This window comes from Dendropsophus ebraccatus, chromosome 6, assembly GCF_027789765.1.
Source record: "Dendropsophus ebraccatus isolate aDenEbr1 chromosome 6, aDenEbr1.pat, whole genome shotgun sequence".
Lineage (NCBI taxonomy): Eukaryota > Metazoa > Chordata > Amphibia > Anura > Hylidae > Dendropsophus > Dendropsophus ebraccatus.
Genome location: NC_091459.1, coordinates 84,849,048 through 84,867,011, shown reverse-complemented (window position 1 = coordinate 84,867,011; position 17,964 = coordinate 84,849,048). Strand labels below are relative to the sequence as shown.

The 17,964-nt window shown below is 47.7% G+C and overlaps 1 protein-coding gene across 1 annotated transcript in view; it reads left to right on the top strand.

Moving 5' to 3' along the window:
* Window positions 1-422: 422 nt before the first annotated feature.
* The window catches only part of RSRC1 (arginine and serine rich coiled-coil 1), a 227,261-nt gene continuing 209,719 nt past the window's right edge, over window positions 423-17,964 (top strand). Inside the window, exons 1-3 of the mRNA XM_069973849.1 lie at window positions 423-500; window positions 5,669-5,857; window positions 12,854-12,967. Of these exons, the coding sequence (XP_069829950.1) occupies window positions 5,676-5,857; window positions 12,854-12,967 (296 nt within the window). The 5' untranslated portion in view covers window positions 423-500; window positions 5,669-5,675. The remainder of the gene's footprint in view (window positions 501-5,668; window positions 5,858-12,853; window positions 12,968-17,964) is intronic.

Here is a 17,964-nt window from a genome sequence, read left to right as displayed (position 1 = left end):
TATATATATATATATATATATATATATATATATATATATATATATATATATGTATGTATATGAGGGCTCCTCAATGAGTAATACTACAACTCCCATCATGCCATCATGTCATACACAGCTCAAAGCTGTCAGGGCTTCGCAAGACGGAAACACTAATGTATTGGATAACTTATAGATGGATACACGATGGATATATGGCATAATATATATATATATATATATATATATTATATATATATGAATACATGAAGGCAGTATATAATACAGTAGCACTGTAGAATACCCGGAGAGTAATACACATATATCCACAGTAATCCCGGCACAGAGCTGCCGTCATCTGCTACCCTCCCTGTATCTAGTTCACAGCGCGAACGCCGCTCATCGATTGCTCCGCCTTCCATTACTCACGCCTGCGTGCTGCGGCTCGATTGCTCAGGTCTGGATGTATGTGTACAGCGTGGGACAGGCAATAACACAAGCACCGGTAGCCGCTGTTTCCGGTAAGTGAGCTCGGTGCGCTCCGTTTTACCGTATATTCACTGCAGGTGGTGTATAGAGCAGACAGTGGCAGTCAGCGTGCTGCAGGAGCTGCAGTTCGGCTCCAGGTCTTGTAGCTGGGCCTAGGCTGTGCGGTTGCAGTGTGTGCTGGGTGTGAGGTTGGCATTGTGATAGGGAAGGGCAGTGCAGAGGTGGGGGCCCTGGGTGCTGTATGGTGCTTAGGGACATGCTGTGCCAGGCTGGCAGGTGCATCTGCAGGAGCCCATACTGGGCATAGAGGTCTATATGTACTATCAGCAGCACTCCTGATGGCTGCTTATACTGTATGCGTAATGTATGGGGGTTATTGGCTGACATGCACTGCCCATCATCGGGAGCCCACCTTACTGCACTGCCCATCATCGGGAGCCCACCTTACTGCACTGCCCATCATAGAGAGACCACCTTACTATACCGCCCATCATCGGGAGCCCACCTTACTGCACTGCCCATCATCGGGAGCCCACCTTACTGCACTGCCCATCATCGGGAGCCCACCTTACTGCACTGCCCATCATAGGAAGACCACCTTACTGCACTGCCCATCATAGGAAGACCACCTTACTGCACTGCCCATCATAGGGAGCCCACCTTACTGCACTGCCCATCATAGGAAGACCACCTTACTGCACTGCCCATCATCGGGAGCCCACCTTACTGCACTGCCCATCATAGGAAGACCACCTTACTACACCGCCCATCATAGGAAGACCACCTTACTACACCGCCCATCATAGGAAGACCACCTTACTACACCGCCCATCATAGGGAGCCCACCTTACTGCACTGCCCATCATAGGAAGACCACCTTACTGCACTGCCCATCATAGGAAGACCACCTTACTATACCGCCCATCATAGGGAGCCCACCTTACTGCACTGCCCATCATAGAGAGACCACCTTACTGCACTGCCCATCATAGGAAGACCACCTTAATACACCGCCCATCATAGGGAGCCCACCTTACTGCACTGCCCATCATAGAGAGACCACCTTACTGCACTGCCCATCATAGGAAGACCACCTTACTACACCGCCCATCATAGGGAGCCCACCTTACTGCACTGCCCATCATAGGAAGACCACCTTACTGCACTGTCCATCATAGGGAGCCCACCTTACTGCACCGCCCATCATAGGGAGACCACCTTACTATACCGCCCATCATAGGGAGCCCACCTTACTATACCGCCCATCATAGGGAGCCCACCTTACTGCACTGCCCATCATAGAGAGACCACCTTACTGCACTGCCCATCATAGAGAGACCACCTTACTATAACGCCCATCATAGAGAGACCACCTTACTACACCACCCATCATAGGGAGCCCACCTTACTGCACCGCCCATCATAGGGAGACCACCTTACTATACCGCCCATCATAGGGAGACCACCTTACTATACTGCCCATCATAGGGAGACCACCTTACTGTACTGCCCATCATAGGGAGCCCACCTTACTACACCGCCCATCATAGGGAGCCCACCTTACTACACCGCCCATCATAGGGAGCCCACCTTACTACACCGCCCATCATAGGGAGCCCACCTTACTATACTGCTCATCATAGGGAGCCCACCTTACTACACCGCCCATCATAGAAAGCCCACCTTACTACACCGCCCATCATAGGGAGCCCACCTTACTACACCGCCCATCATAGGGAGCCCACCTTACTATACCGCCCATCATAGGGAGACCACCTTACACTGCCAAGACTGACTTGATGACACAAAGTGAAGGCCTCATCCCCCACTATAGGACCATCAAGGACACATATATATATATATATATATGTAATGAGACAGTGGCAGTCAGCGTGCTGCAGGAGCTGCAGTTCGGCTCCAGGTCTTGTAGCTGGGCCTAGGCTGTGCGGTTGCAGTGTGTGCTGGGTGTGAGGTTGGCATTGTGATAGGGAAGGACAGTGCAGAGGTGGGGGCCCTGGGTGCTGTATGGTGCTTAGGGACATGCTGTGCCAGGCTGGCAGGTGCATCTGCAGGAGCCCATACTGGGCATAGAGGTCTATATGTACTATCAGCAGCACTCCTGATGGCTGCTTATACTGTATGCGTAATGTATGGGGGTTATTGGCTGACATGCACTGCCCATCATCGGGAGCCCACCTTACTGCACTGCCCATCATCGGGAGCCCACCTTACTGCACTGCCCATCATAGGAAGACCACCTTACTACACCGCCCATCATAGGGAGCCCACCTTACTGCACTGCCCATCATAGAGAGACCACCTTACTATACCGCCCATCATAGAGAGACCACCTTACTGCACTGCCCATCATAGGGAGACCACCTTACTATACCGCCCATCATAGAGAGACCACCTTACTACACCGCCCATCATAGGAAGGCTTTCTATGATGGGCGGTGTAGTAAGGTGGGCTCCCTATGATGAGCAGTATAGTAAGGTGGGCTCCCTATGATGGGCGGTGTAGTAAGGTGGGCTCCCTATGATGGGCGGTATAGTAAGGTGGGCTCCCTATGATGGGCGGTATAGTAAGGTGGGCTCCCTATGATGGGCGGTAAAGTAACGTTGCACCTATTGATTTTGCTACTATGAAATAAAAGACACAGAATTTTTGCACTATTTGGATGTGCTGCGATTTCTTGGTTATATTGAAGAGGAGACTTTATCCAATCTCCATCGCTGGCACTCCTTCACCGGATCTTTGAGTGCTCTCCAGACTGAAGTCTATCTATCTATCTATCTATCTATCTATCTATCTATCTCCTCTACGGGGAGGCAGGCAGGGGTGTATGGGTATACGGGGGGGGGGGGGGGGGGGGGGGGGCGCGGGCGCGGGCAGGGGTGTATGGGTATACGGGGGGGCGGGCAGGGGTGTATGGGTATACGGGGGAGCGGGCAGAGGTGGATGGTACACGGGTGGGTGGGCAGGGGTGTATGGGTACACAGGGGGGGCGGTCAGGGGTGTATGGGTACACGGGGGGGCGGGCAGGGGTGTATGGGTACACGGGGGGGGGGGTGGGCAGGGGTGTATGGGTACACGGGGGGGGGGGGGGCGGGCAGGGGTGTATGGGTACACAGGGGGGGGGGGGGGCAGGGGTGTATGGGTACACAGGGGGGCGGGCAGGGGTGTATGGGTACACAGGGGGGGCCGGCAGGGGTGTATGGGTATACAGGGAGCTGCATGCATATGCTCCTCCACCTGCAGCTCTGACCTGCCTCCCTGCACACACAGGACATTAACGTGCAGCGCTCGCCGGGAGGGGGGATTGGGGGACCGGCACCAGTCCTGTCCGAGTGCCCTTCTCCTCCGGCCGGTGAGCGCTGCACATGTTAATGTCCTGTGTGTGCAGGGAGGCGGGACGGGACAGGGTCGGCGGGACGGGGGAAGGGCTGTGCACTCAGGAATATTCTCCCCTGGACCCTGCTGCTCCTCCACTTCCAGTGCGCACACCGGCGTCCCTGCACTCACAGGACATTAACGTGCAGTGCTCGCAGGCCGGAGGAGAAGGGCGCTCGGACAGGACTGGTGCCGGTCCCCCAATCCCCCCTCCCGGCGAGCGCTGCACATGTTAATATCCTGTGTGTGCAGGGACGCCGGACGGGACAAATACTGCGGGACGGGCCTCGGACGGGACAGGGGGAGGGCTGTGCACTCGGACATTCTCACCTGGGCCCTGCTGCTCCTCCACCTGATTCCGGCGTCCCTGCACATAACGTGCAGCGCTCACGCCGGGCCGCAACTTTGCGTGCAGGAGCTCTCTGGGAAATACAAAATTACCGCAGATACCGTCCTGGCTAAGTTGAGGTCGGTTAACCGACGCCAGTGACGGTATCAGTATTTTTGCGGTATACCGCCCAGCCCTACTGCACTGCCATATTTATGTAAACCCGGCCTTAGTAAGTGTACTCACTGCAGCTCCCTGAGTACCTCATAGAGCCAATATCATACTCACCTCCTCCAGGCTGTGCTGCCCTTCTCTCTGGTGATTCTGTCTATAAGATGGCCAACATGGAGGAGCATGTGACCATGCCCCTCCTTCTGTGTCCACTGAGCAATTGTACTATAAGGTTGCCAACTTCTTTAACGCCTTCTTTAATGTGTGCAGGGCTGTTTCAATGCGATTGGCCTTGCACACATTACAGTCCCCAGACCCAGGAATGACAGGCAGCTGCGGTCCCACAGCTGACTGTCATTAACCCCCTTAAACGCCATGATGCACATCGATCGCAGCGTTTAAGGTAGTCAGTGACAGGACAAGCACCTGTCACTGTCTGATCGGGTCAGTGGGGATAAGCCACTTAAGTCCGTCCTGTCGGATCTTCGATCTGTTCATAGAGTCTACTCTCAGGCAGGACTTATATATATGCAATGCAAAATGTGTGTAAAAGAAAAGGTTTAAAACACACACATATATAAATTATATACAGGAATTGTCCGATCTATTAAAGTGTAACAATATTTCCCTCCCCACGGTGAACGGCCTAAATGAAATTATATTTAGAAAAAAATTAATAAAAATAAAAAAAATATACTCTTACACCAATATATCAATAAAAGGTATATTGAGATCATGGCGCAAAAAATGACACCCCTACCAGCCCTGTAGGTGGAAAAATAAAAGCGCTATGGCTCTTAGAAGGCGAGGAGGAACATTACATTAATATGACCCGGACATCCGGGCATCAATGACCTTGGTCGTGAAGGGATTAAAATGTTGCAGTGTAGCTTGGTCCTTATGGACCCTGGACAAGTTCTCATAGTGCACAATTATGGCATCAGTTGTGTCCGTTTTAGGGAAGAGACAGTCAGGCTTAAAGGGGTACTCTAGAGGTAAATTACAAATTCTTTCTTCAAATTCAACTTTCTGACACCTGTTAAAAAAAAAAAAAAAAAAGAAGTTCCCCATTAAAGAGTGTTTCAAGGTTTCTGCCAATAATGCTCTCTTTCATAATTTATTGGCGTTTTTGGCATATAGAAATGTTACCCTTTTCAATATAAATAAATGAGTCACAAGACAACACTGTTTATTTGTGTTGTTAATAAACATGATTCAGTTGAATACCATCTATGTTTTCTATGCAATAGTTAGTTAACAATATGTGTGCATCCAAATTTTTATCTTGTTGGCTTCCCTTCCTAAAGTTCCATAATGGGTCGTCGCTCCTCAGACTCGGAGGAAGATACTAGGACCCGCAAGAAAAAGAAGCATCGTAGACGCTCCTCTTCTAGCAGCTCCTCAGATGGAAGGATGCGCAGTCATAAGAAATCAGGAAGGAGATCCAGATCTCGCTCACGAGAAACATACTCCAGTTCACACTCTTATGACAAGAGGTTAGTTTATAATATTCTATCTATCTATCTATCTATCTATCTATCTATCTATCTATCTATCTATCTATCTCTCTATCAATAAATCTATAGTTCAAAAGAAACCGTAGCCCTCACAAAAGATTGAAATACAAAATCTGTGGTTTATTATCCCATGTGGAGGTGGATACAGCTGTATACACCTCCACATGGGATAATAAACCACCGATTTTGAATTTGAATCTTTTGTGAGGGCTACGGCTTCTTTTGAAGTATATATTAGCTACTCACCTTGCTTCCTGGTGTGACTGTTTAGCACCCTGTTCACACTACGAGTGCTGCGAAGTTGAAGTTGTGTTTACTTGTCACGAAATTAAGTAGGCTTCTTTGACACTTTAATTTCCCTAAAGACAAAATAGAAAAGACGTTAACATGCTAGTGCATATTGAGTTGATTGTCTAACTTCTCCAGTGCTTAAACGAAGATGGAAATATTCAACATATCTACTCAAAATGACATCAAACACGCATATAGTCAATAAAGTTTTATTAGACACTTTAAAATACATCAATAGATATCATTAAAATAGGAGGTAGATTTATACTCTAAGCGACTCTGTACCCACAATCTGTCCCTCGTCCCCCCCCCCCCCCAAAACCGCTTGTATCTTTAGCTGCTTTTAATCCAAGATCTGTCCTGTGGTCTGTTCGGCACGTGATACAATTATTGTAAAAAAAACCCAACTTTTAAACTTGCATCCCTGTGTCTAATTGGCGTGGCCTAGAGCAGTGTTTCTCAACCTTTTTAAGCCAAGTACCCCCATATGAGGAGATGCTCCAGCCGAGTACCCCCAAGGATGCCATCAATTATTAACATTGCCTTAAAGGGGTAGTGCGGCGCTAAACAATTATTCACAAAATAACACACATTGCAAAGTTATACAACTTTGAAATGTATCTTATGTATATGAATGTCCCCCTTCCCCATGTTTCCCCTCCACCCACGCCACCCCCGGAAGTGTGATGCATTATACTCACCTGATTCGTGTTGACCCCCGTCCGCCATCTTGGGACAACGATGTCATCTTCGGCGGGCGGCCCGAACCGCTCCATCCGTCCCTCATGCCGGCCCCCCTCTGCCGCGTCACCAGCTGCTCAGCCGCGATTGGCTGAGCATAACTGTGCTCAGCCAATCGCAGCTGAGCACAGTTATGACGGGGCAAAGGGGGGCCGGCACGAGGGACGGATGGAGCGGTTCGGCCGGCCGCCCGCCCGAAGATGACATCGTTGTCCCAAGATGGTGGACGGGGGTTGACACGAATCAGGTGAGTATAGTGCATCACACTTTCGGGGGTGGCGTGGGTGCTGGGGGGAAGCACGGGAAAGGGGGCCATTCACATACATAACATACATTACAAAGTTGTATTACTTTGTAATCTGTGTTATTTTGTGAATAATTGTTTAGCGCCGCACTACCCCTGCAATACCCTGTAATGTTACAGCCTATGGCTCTGCATTCTCACAGTGAATTTTCATTCCACTGCCACTGTGTGTAGCCACTGCCTATTTACCTAATTAGCTGCCTGTCAGCTAGGTATGCCTCTTGCAGCCAGCTATGTCCCATGGAGCCATAAGTGACCCCTGGAGTCAGATATGCCCCTTACTGCCAGATATGCTGTCTGTAGATAAGCATGTCCCCTGTAGCCGGATATGTTTCTTCCAGCTAGATTTGTCCCCTGAAACTTGATATGCCTCTTACTGCCAGATATATGCCACAGAGCTGGATATTTTCCTCTGCAGCCAGATACCTCCCCCCATGTAGTCAAGATGCCTCCTTCTATGAAGCCAGATACCTCCTCCCCATGTAGTCAAGATACCTTCCCATATGTAGCCAGATACCTGCTCTCCATATGTAGCCAGATACCTGCTCCCCATATGTAGCCAGATGCCTCCTCCCCATGTAGTCAAGATACCTCCCCATATGTAGCCAGATACCTCCTCCCCATATGTAGCCAGATACCTGCTCCCTATATGTAGCCAGATGCCTCCCCCTATGTAGTCAAGATACCTCCTTCCCATGTAGCCAGATACCCCAACCATTGCAGCCACATATCTCCCCATGTAGTTAAGATGCCTCTTTCTATAGCCAGATACCTCCCCATGTAGCCAGATATCACTTTTCCTTTTCTTTCCCATCTGTCCCAGACCACCACAATGATTACTTGCAGCCACAATTCATCTCTTGCCAGATAACCTGCCAAAAATCGTAGACTCCACATTTGTACTTTAACTCCCCCCCCCCTTTTCCTACCTATAGCCTCCCATGCAGTAATAATTCTGCTGATTGGTGTCATGCGCAGTATCATGTGGGTTGTGGGTTGTCCCCATGTTTAGGATTCCCCATTCAGTAATAATACCTCCTTCTATGACCCCTCATATAGTACTAATGTCTCCTGCTGTGCCCTTCAACATAGTAATAATTTCCCTGCTGTGCCCCCATATAGTAATAATGTCTCTGCTGTGCCCCCATATAGTAATAATGTCCCTGCTGTGCCCCCATATAGTAATAATGTCTCCTGCTGTGCCCTCCAACATAGTAATAATGTCCTCTGCTGTGCCCTTCATATAGTAATAATGTCCCTGCTGTGCCCTCCATATATTAAAGGGGTAGTGCGGCGCTAAGAAATTGTTCACAAAATAACACACATAACAAAGTTATACAACTTTGTAATGTATGTTATGTCTGTGAATCGCCTCCTTCCCCGTGTCCCACCACCCCCGCACGTGTACCCGGAAGTGTGGTGCATTATACATACCTGTCACGTGCCGACCCCCGTCTCCGATCTTCTGCTAAGGACATCATCTTCGGACGGACGTCCGAATCGCTGCAGCTGTCCCTCATGCCGGCCCCCCTCTGCCGCGTCATCGGCTGCTCAGCCGCGATTGGCTGAGCATAACTGTGCTCAGCCAATCGCGGCTGAGCAGCTGATGTATGCTTCTATGCAGCTGAATCCGTGTCTTCTCCCTCCCTGTGCTCTAATGTACCCCCTCCCTCCGTCCCATCACACTGCCTGAGTGTCTCTCTCCCCGCCCCTATTATACCTTCTGCCCGGTTCCAAGCAGCGGGGTGAGCGCTACTTATCTAAAACTCACCTCGCTGCGGAGCCCCCCCCGCCCGGTCCCAGCTGGGTCAGCAGTCCCCTAAACAGTCCTGTGCAGGAGCGCTCACCCTCCCTGCTCCCTCCTGGCGGGGTGAGCGCTCCTGCCCCTCCTCATCTGGTCGCCTGGTTCCTTGCAGGAGTGCTCACCCGGTGAGCTCCTGCACCTTCTCCATGTGCAACAGTCCTCACTGAGGCGCAGTGGGGCACGGAGGCTGTACTCACCGCGCCTTAGTGATCAGCTCCCCGGCGCCTGGTCCAGTGAGTGAGGACTGGTGCACATGGAGAAGGGGGGACGGCTGCAGCGATTCGGCCATCCGTCTGAAGATGACGTCCTTAACAAAAGATCGGAGACGGGGATGGGTCGGCACGTGACAGGTATGCATAATGCACCATACTTCCGGGTACACGTGCGGGGGGGGGGGTGGGACACGGGGAAGGAGGCGATTCACAGACATAACATAATTACAAAGTTGTATAACTTTGTAATGTGTGTTATTTTGTGAATAATTTCTTAGCGCCGCACTACCCCTTTAATAATGTCTCCTGCTGTGCCCTCCATATAGTAATACTGTCCCCTGCTGTGCCCTCCATATAGTAATACTGTCCCCTGCTGTGTCCTCCCATATAGTAATAATGTCCTCTGCTGTGTCCTCCATATAGTAATAATGTCCTCTGCTGTGTCCTCCATATAGTAATAATGTCCTCTGCTGTGCCCTCCATATAGCAATAATGTCCTCTACTGTGCCCTCCATATAGTAATAATGTCTCCTGCTGTGCCTTCCATATAGTAATAATGTCTCCTGCTGTGCCCTTCATATAGTAATAATGTCTCCTGCTGTGCCCTTCATATAGTAATAATGTCTCCTGCTGTGCCCTCCATATAGTAGTAATGTCTCCTGCTGTGCCCTCCATATAGTAGTAATGTCTCCTGCTGTGCCCTCCATATAGTAGTAATGTCTCCTGCTGTGCCCTCCATATAGTAATAATGTCTCCTGCTGTGCCTCCATATAATAATGATGGGGGGGGAGGTGATGGGGGGACAGTGGAGGTGATGGGGGGGGGGGGGAGAGAAACTTCTGGAGGCGTATTTTGCGTCAGGGGCACAATCTGGGTGGAAGGGTGCTATTAGGAGCTGAAAGCGAGCTTCGGTGACAGGTCATGGTGTGCGGGTCTCCTCCTCCTCTCTTCCCCATCACCATCCCCCGCTCCTGGATCCGACAGCCGCAGGGGGACAGCGTGCACCAGACGCTGCTGGTGCGCTGCGCCCCGTGTGATCACCCTGAGCTGTTGCTGGGGGAAGTAAGGAGAGAGCTGCCGCAGTGCTTGGCGCCGGGACATTGCTAAGTGTTAGCAATGTCTCTGCACCCAGAGCCAAAGTTGTTATTCCCCCCCCTCCCCCCCTACGGTGTACCTCCTGAACCTGTGGCGTGTACCGCAGGTTAAAAAACACTGGCCTAGAGTACACATGCCATAGAATTGCGACACCCCTCTATCCATCCTCCCTGCCCTCTTCATTAGGAATGCCCCTAGAACAATTTCTTAGATTCATCACCTGTCTGAACGCTGCACATGGATAGTTAAAGCACGATGGTGATGAATAGGGAAAATCCTGCCTGGGGCATTCCTAATGATGAGGAGGGCAGGGAGGAGGGATGGAGAGGCGGTGCAGGCCTAGGGCACAGGTACTCTAGGCCGGTGCTTCTCAATCTGTGAGGCGGGCCTCACTAGTGGGGCGCCCCCTAGTTGTTAGTGAGGCCCAGCTGGGGAGCCAATTTTCACAAAAGTAACTATGATCTGCTTAGTCCTTTTTCTGTTTGCAAAAATCTCCATTTTAATAACTATTAATTTATTTTGTACTTGCTTTATTAGTATATAGAGCTTGGGAGACAGGTGAAAGGTAGCCCTAGCATTATTTTCAGCTTTTAAATGGACTTTCACGACAGTGAGGCTCAGGCTTCCTCTTGGTCTGTCTGAGGCCCAGGCATTGCCTTGGTCTGTTGGGTGAGACTTTAATAGAAAAAGTTTGAGAAGCTCTGCTCTAGGCCACACCAGTTTGGCACAGGGCTGCAAGTTTAAAATTACAGACCCCAGGACAGATCTTGGATTAAAAGCAGCTATCCGATGGTACAAGAGGTTTGGGGGGTCAGATTGTGGGTACAGTGTCCCTTTAATTTGTTTATTTCAAGTATGTGCTGTACTGACACCAAAGATGGACTTTAAAGCGACTCTGTACCCACAATCTTACTCCCCCAAACCACTTGTACCTTTGGATAGCTGCTTTTAATCCAAGCTCTGTCCTGGTGTCTGTCCGGCAGGTGATGCAGTTATTGTCCTTAAAAACAACTTTTAAACTGGCAGCCCCGTGCCCAACAGCTTAGAGTATCTGTGCCCTAACCTTGCACCACCCCTCCGTCCCTCCTCACCACCCTCTTCATTTTTAGGAATGTAACTGGAACATTTTCTCCTGTCTGAACATTGCACAGGTGCCCTAATGATCCAGTCCATGATCAATATTCACTCAGCTGATGAATAGGAGAAAATCTGCCTGGAGCATTCCTAATGATGAAGAGGGTGGGGAGGAGGGACAGAGAGGTTGTGACAGTCTTATGCATACACAATCTAAGCCCCGGCCATTGGGCAGGGGGCTGCCAGTTTGAAAGTTGCTTTTAGGACAATCACCTGCCGAACGGACCCCAGGACAGATCGAGGATTAAAAGCAGCTATCCAAAAATACAAGTGGTTTGGGGGTCAGATTGTGGGTACAGAGTTGCTTTAATTTGTTTGCATTGAAATGTATAGCCAAGTGCTAGTGGTTACAATGCTTGTCTTGTCTTTTTACAATTTAAAAAAATAAATTGGTAATTCCAATATCCATACGCAACACAGGCTGTGGAATAAATATATGTATATAAGCTCACTGGACAAAAAAGTTAGGTTGCATTTTCACGTTCAGTGTTCCCTCTTTGAAACATGGACGACACGGATGGTAAATGCCTGTCCTGGACTGTTTCCCTGCAGTGCTGTGTCATTTATTACAGTACCATGGAGATTCACAGTCTGTGGCGTGCTAAACACCAACAAATCCAGCAACGTCACTAAATGTATAGCCATGGGCACAGCCAAACACGATTACCCCATTTTGCCACTCTGTGACATCCATACATTTACCAATATTTACATACAATTACTGCTTGAAACAAATTGTCTAACTGATCGCTACTGCCTTATGATCACATGCGCGCGCAGTTGAGCATGTTACTTAATTGCTGCCCCATCTGCACAGGCATGACGATTCATCTGTGCTTGCGCACTAGGGTGACAAATGTTTTGTCTGGTGAGCTTACCGTTAATGATAATGCCAGGTGCTTAACCTGCACAAATGAATGCCAATGAGTCCCCCGCTGCCAAATAACCGCTCAGACAATGTAACCTAATACCTTAGAAGTATACCATCATTACAGCACCATTTGTGTAACACAGCAGTACCATTCTCAATTAATGTAAGAAGATAGTATGGCCAGTAGATAATCCTAAACACATACCACTGCACGATTGTACACTATTAGTACATTGCACCTTAGCCATTCTATACAAACAGCCTGTACCATAATGCATGCTTTGCGGCTCTGCTTCTTCAGGCGTCAGAATGCTAATGTATGCAACCCTAATGTATGCCATAAAGTTGCATATGTAGTCCATTGACTTCCAAAAAACATGATATAAACATAGCCTAACAGTGTCTCAATATTGTGGGTATGTTATTAATTGTCATGTTTGAGCTCTTTTGCTTACTTCTGTGTCTAGCTGAGGGACCACACAAATATATTTTTTCCCTTTATTTATCTATGATTTTTTTTTAGACGCAGACGCCGTTCTAGTAGCGAGTCGTCTTACAGTTCAAGAAGGAAGCGTAGTTCCAGCAGGTCTCGAGACCGAGTAAAGTCACGTAAAGTTCATAGATCCAGAACATCAAGGTACTCTTATTTTGTATATTTCAACCTAAAATATGGTATGGCTCATGTTGGGCATTAGAATGAATAAGGATTAGTAACATAGTTACTAGTGGGGTACCACAGGGGTCAGTGTTGGGTCCACTTCTTTTTAATATTTTTATTAATGATCTTTATGAGGGGCTACAGAGTAGAATCTCCATTTTTGCAGATGATACTAAACTGGGTAAAGTAATCACCACAGAGGATGATAATATCATATTACAGAGGGATTTGGAGAAGCTAGAGGCTTGGGCGGTGAAATGGCAAATGAAGTTTAATGTGGATAAATGTAAGGTTATGCATTTGGGCCATAGAAATAATAAATACAGTTATGTGCTAAATAATAAAACACTGGGTAAAACTACTTCCGAAAAGGACCTGGGGGTATTGTTGGACAGTAAACTCAACTTTAGTGATCAGTGCCAGGCAGTAGCTACCAAGGCTAATAAAATAATGGGATGCATCAAAAGAGGTATAGATGCTAAAGATGAGAACATAGTTTTGCCTCTTTATAAATCACTGGTCAGACCACATATGGAATACTGTGTACAGTTTTGGGCACCGGTATATAAGAAGGACACAGCTGAACTGGAGCGGGTGCAGAGGAGGGCAACAAAGCTCATTAAGGGAATAGGTGGGTTACATTACCAGGACAGGTTATCAAGCTTGGGGTTATTTACGCTAGAAAAAAGACGTCTTAGGGGCGATCTGATCACAATGTACAAATATATGAATGGACAGTACAGAGATCTTTGTAGTGGTCTTTTTACTCCTAGGTCTGTAACCATGACAAGGGGGCATCCTCTACGTCTAGAGGAAAGAAGATTTTATCATCAGCATCGACGCGGGTTCTTTACTGTACGAGCGGTAAGACTGTGGAACTCTCTGCCACATGATGTTGTCATGGCCGATTCATCAAATAAGTTCAAGGGAGGCCGGGATGCTTTTCTTGAATAATATGATATTACAAGTTATGGGCATTAGATTTCGGGTGATACGGTGATCCAGGGATTGTTCTGGTTGCCAGAAGTCGGAGTCGGAGTTTTCTCCCTGTGGTGGGGTGGTTGTCGTCTCCCTAGTGGGAGTTTTTGCCTTCCCTGGATCAACACAGTAGGGTTTCCCTAGGTTGAACCTGATGGACTCTTCTTTCAACCTTATTTACTATGTTATGTTAACATTAAAGGCCAACTCTCTCTTTTAATACCCAAACAACTTTATGCCATAAAAGACGGATAGGATATGCCAAAAAAGTGGGGTTCCAATCCCAGAGATATGTGTGGTCAAGGTATCTTACATTGCATTTGTGATGTACAGAAACAGATAGGTAATTTGCCCTGTTGTTTGTATAGATTCTCTTAAAGGGGTAGTGCGGCGCTAAACAATTATTCACTAAATAACACACATTACAAAGTTATACAACTTTGTAAAGTATGTTATGTTAGTGAATGGCCCCCTTCCCCGTGTTCCCTCCCCCCACGCTAGGCCCAGAAGTGTAGTGCTCTATACTCACCTGATTCGTGTCAAACCCCGTCCGCCATCTTGGGACAATGATGTCATCTTCGGGAGGCCCGGCGGAACCGCTCCGACCGTCCCTCGTGCCGGCCCCCCTCTGCCGCATCATCAGCTGCTCAGCCGCGATTGGCTGAGCATAACTGTGCTCAGCCAATCGCGGCTGAGCAGCTGATGACGCCGCAGGAGGGGGCGGCATGAAGGAGGGCTGCTGCGGTCCGGCCGGCCGGCCTCCCTCCCGAAGATGACATCAATGTCACAAGATACGAATCAGGTGAGTATAGAGCACTACACTTCCGGGTCTAGTGTGGGTGGGGGGAACACGGGAAGGGGGACATTCACTAACATAACATACATTACAAAGTTGTATAACTTTGTAATGTGTGTTATTTAGGGAATAATTGTTCAGCGCCGCACTACCCCTTTAGGTTATATAAACCCTATGCATGTGGCCATTTTCCTTCTACACTGGGAAAGAACCCTTCATAGGGTTTAGGTGATCAGTGTATCAATCAATAGTACAGGCGATTTTAAGAAACTTTGTAATTGGGTTTATTAGCCGAACATGCATTTTTATTACGAAAAAGCAGTTTGAAACTCTCCTCCCTGTTTTCATCATTTTAGAGTTAATTTACAGCTACATCACCGGCTATCTCCTCTGACAGTCAGCACTGACCTCTCTGACCTCTGAATAGAGCTTTTATGAAGCTCCCGGCTGTGTAATCCTTTGTTCTCTGCTGCCGACTAATCTCCCCCCTCCCTCCCCCCCTTTCTCTATAGAACAGACAGGGTTGTGTCTGATGCAACAAGTCACAATTTCCTGATATTATGCAGTGAATTGAAAAGAGGAGAGAGGGGGGGGGCAGAAAAAGGCTTTTGCCTAATAAACCCAGTTACAAAGTTTCTTAAAATCGCCTGGACTATTGATTTCTGCAAAAAAAAAAAAAAAAAAGACAGTGACTCTTTAAAAGTTTTGATAATGCATTTCCAGCTAATGTTGAACACTACTAGCTGTGTGACATGTTTCATTGTCTTGCTGGAAGATCCCATGCACCCCAGGGAAGACAATCAGCATTTATAGATGCATGAGATCAATCTCTGTTGGATGGATGAGTGGGCCTGGAGAATGCCCTAAAAACATCTTAAGACCATAATGCTGCCACCACCAACTTTTCACATCTGATATGCCAGTTTCCATTTGTTCGGTGAAGCAGAAAACTTGACTCATTGGAGAAGACAATCCAATCAGTAGAGGTCCACTCCTGAGACTGATGTAAAAATTGAAGACTTTTCTGCCAATGCAACTTCTTTAGCAGAGGTGGAGTGATCATCTGCTCCAGAGTCTTATATGCAGTAGAAATCGCTATGCCTTGCCCCCTGGTTCATTTTGGCAGTGAGATGTAGTGTGTCAGTCCTCCTTGTCTTAGACAGCGTTCATCTACATCGTGGATGCCGTGGATGACCAATGAGTGCTGGCGTTCCGTCCCCGAGGAGCAGAGTCTAAGGAGCTCCCGGTTTTCACTAGTGCCCACTGCAAGACAGGATTGACTTTGCTGTGGTAAACTCCCAGGTCACTACCCTCAGAGAAGGACCTCGGCGACCACCGACTGAAGAACTGCAGGAATGTTGAAGTCCGGAACTAAGAGCTCTTCCACAAAAAACTGTGTGTGAGCTTTTCTCTTTGGCTCTCCCTCCTCCCCCTCCCTTCTGAGACGGCTGACGTAAACAATTGCCTGACTGGCTTTATCTGCAACATTGTTGCATTACTTCTTTGTAACAATGAGAGGGTTATTCTGAGGTCAAGTTGCTGATGAACTTACTGTGATTAATCCTCATGGCATTACAAAGAATCTACAATGTTGCAAATACACCCTGCCAGGGACTTGTTTACCTCAACTGTTTCAGAAAGGAGGGAGGAGGAGGGGGATACAGAGAGAAAACCTCACACACAGATTTTTATGTCTTTGGCAGAAAGCAGAAGCTAGGGAAAGGAGACTGAATAGATAATAACAAGTATGGAATGAATTGTTAGTCTCACCATGGGCAGCAACATACCAAATGTTATGTTTGAGTGGAATCCCCCTTTAACCCATTCCCTTCTGGGCCAATTTTCATTTTTGAGCTTTCATCTTTTCCTCTTTGTTTTTCAAAGGCCATAGCGCTTGCATTTTTTCTCCTACAGACCCACATGAGCCATTATTTTTTGTGACGCCAATTATACTTTGCAGTGACAGATTTTTCCATAAAATATGCTGCAAAACCAGAAAAATATTGGAAAGAATGTGCATTTCTTTTGATTTTGGGGGGTTTTGTGTTTATGCCGTTCACACTATGGTAAAACTGACATGTCATCGATGTTCCTCAAGTCAGTACGATTACAATGATATGTAACTTGTGTAACTTTTATTTTATTTGACGGCTCTAAAAAATTAAAACCTTTTAAAAAAATCTACCATATTTTCCGGTGTATAAGGCGACTGGGCATATAAGCCGACCCCTGACTTTTAAGAAGATTGTCAGGGGTTTGCGTTATACATCGGAAAATGTTAACCCCTGATTTAAAAAAACAAACAAAAAACATTTAACTCACCTGGGGCCCGTTCCCTGGCCTCCGTGCGCCTCCCATACCGTTTCTGGCGTAGGCAGTGGGACGTACACTACCTGCGCCGGAGATTGCCGAACCTCTTCCGAGCAGCCAACCGTCTCATCAGAGAGGCTCGGAGACAGACGCTCTGCTGCCAGGAGAGCTTCGGGAGAATGTGAGAGGCTTCGGATAAAAAAATAAAATAAAAAAACTTAAAATCTTGTATGGCACTTACAGTTTGCTGCAGGAATTTTTGTTTTTGCCTATTTGTTAGCCAGGGCTGCGTGCAAACTGCATAGTGTGAGCAAGTGTTAGTGTGATGTGCTGGCTTTTGATTGCCCTATTGAACTAGAAAATCCCTGTGATTTCTGGTTCAGGAGCTTTAAAGTAGATGATGCTTGCTTAGCTACTATTAGCTGAAAGTTCTACCCATTGCGTGCGCTCCATACTCCACAGCATTACCAGGTGTGTTAGTGCCAGGGTGGGGACTGCTGGAGAAGGGGGAGATGGGACTGTGTGTAGCAGACTCATCATCACGCGTCAGATTAGGCGTGTTACATGGAAATAATGGGGTTGGACATCTGTGAGGTTAGTCAATAAGAAGCGCAAGGGATGCTGGTGTTTGTAGGATAAGACTGTTCGCCCAGCTTCACAAAACAAAAGTTTGCACGGAAGTCACCTGGATTTGGATTTTGTGCAGATTCTGCATTTTAGCGATGAAGTGTGAAATGTGCTTCCAGAATTTTTTCCCCTTTAAAACTGGCTCATATCGTTTAAAATAAATAGAACAAAAGCCATTTGGTCTGTTCCCCCCCCCCCCCAGCCATTTTTAGAGCTGCGATACAACAATTTTAGAGTTTAAAAGATGGCCCAAAATGTGTGAACA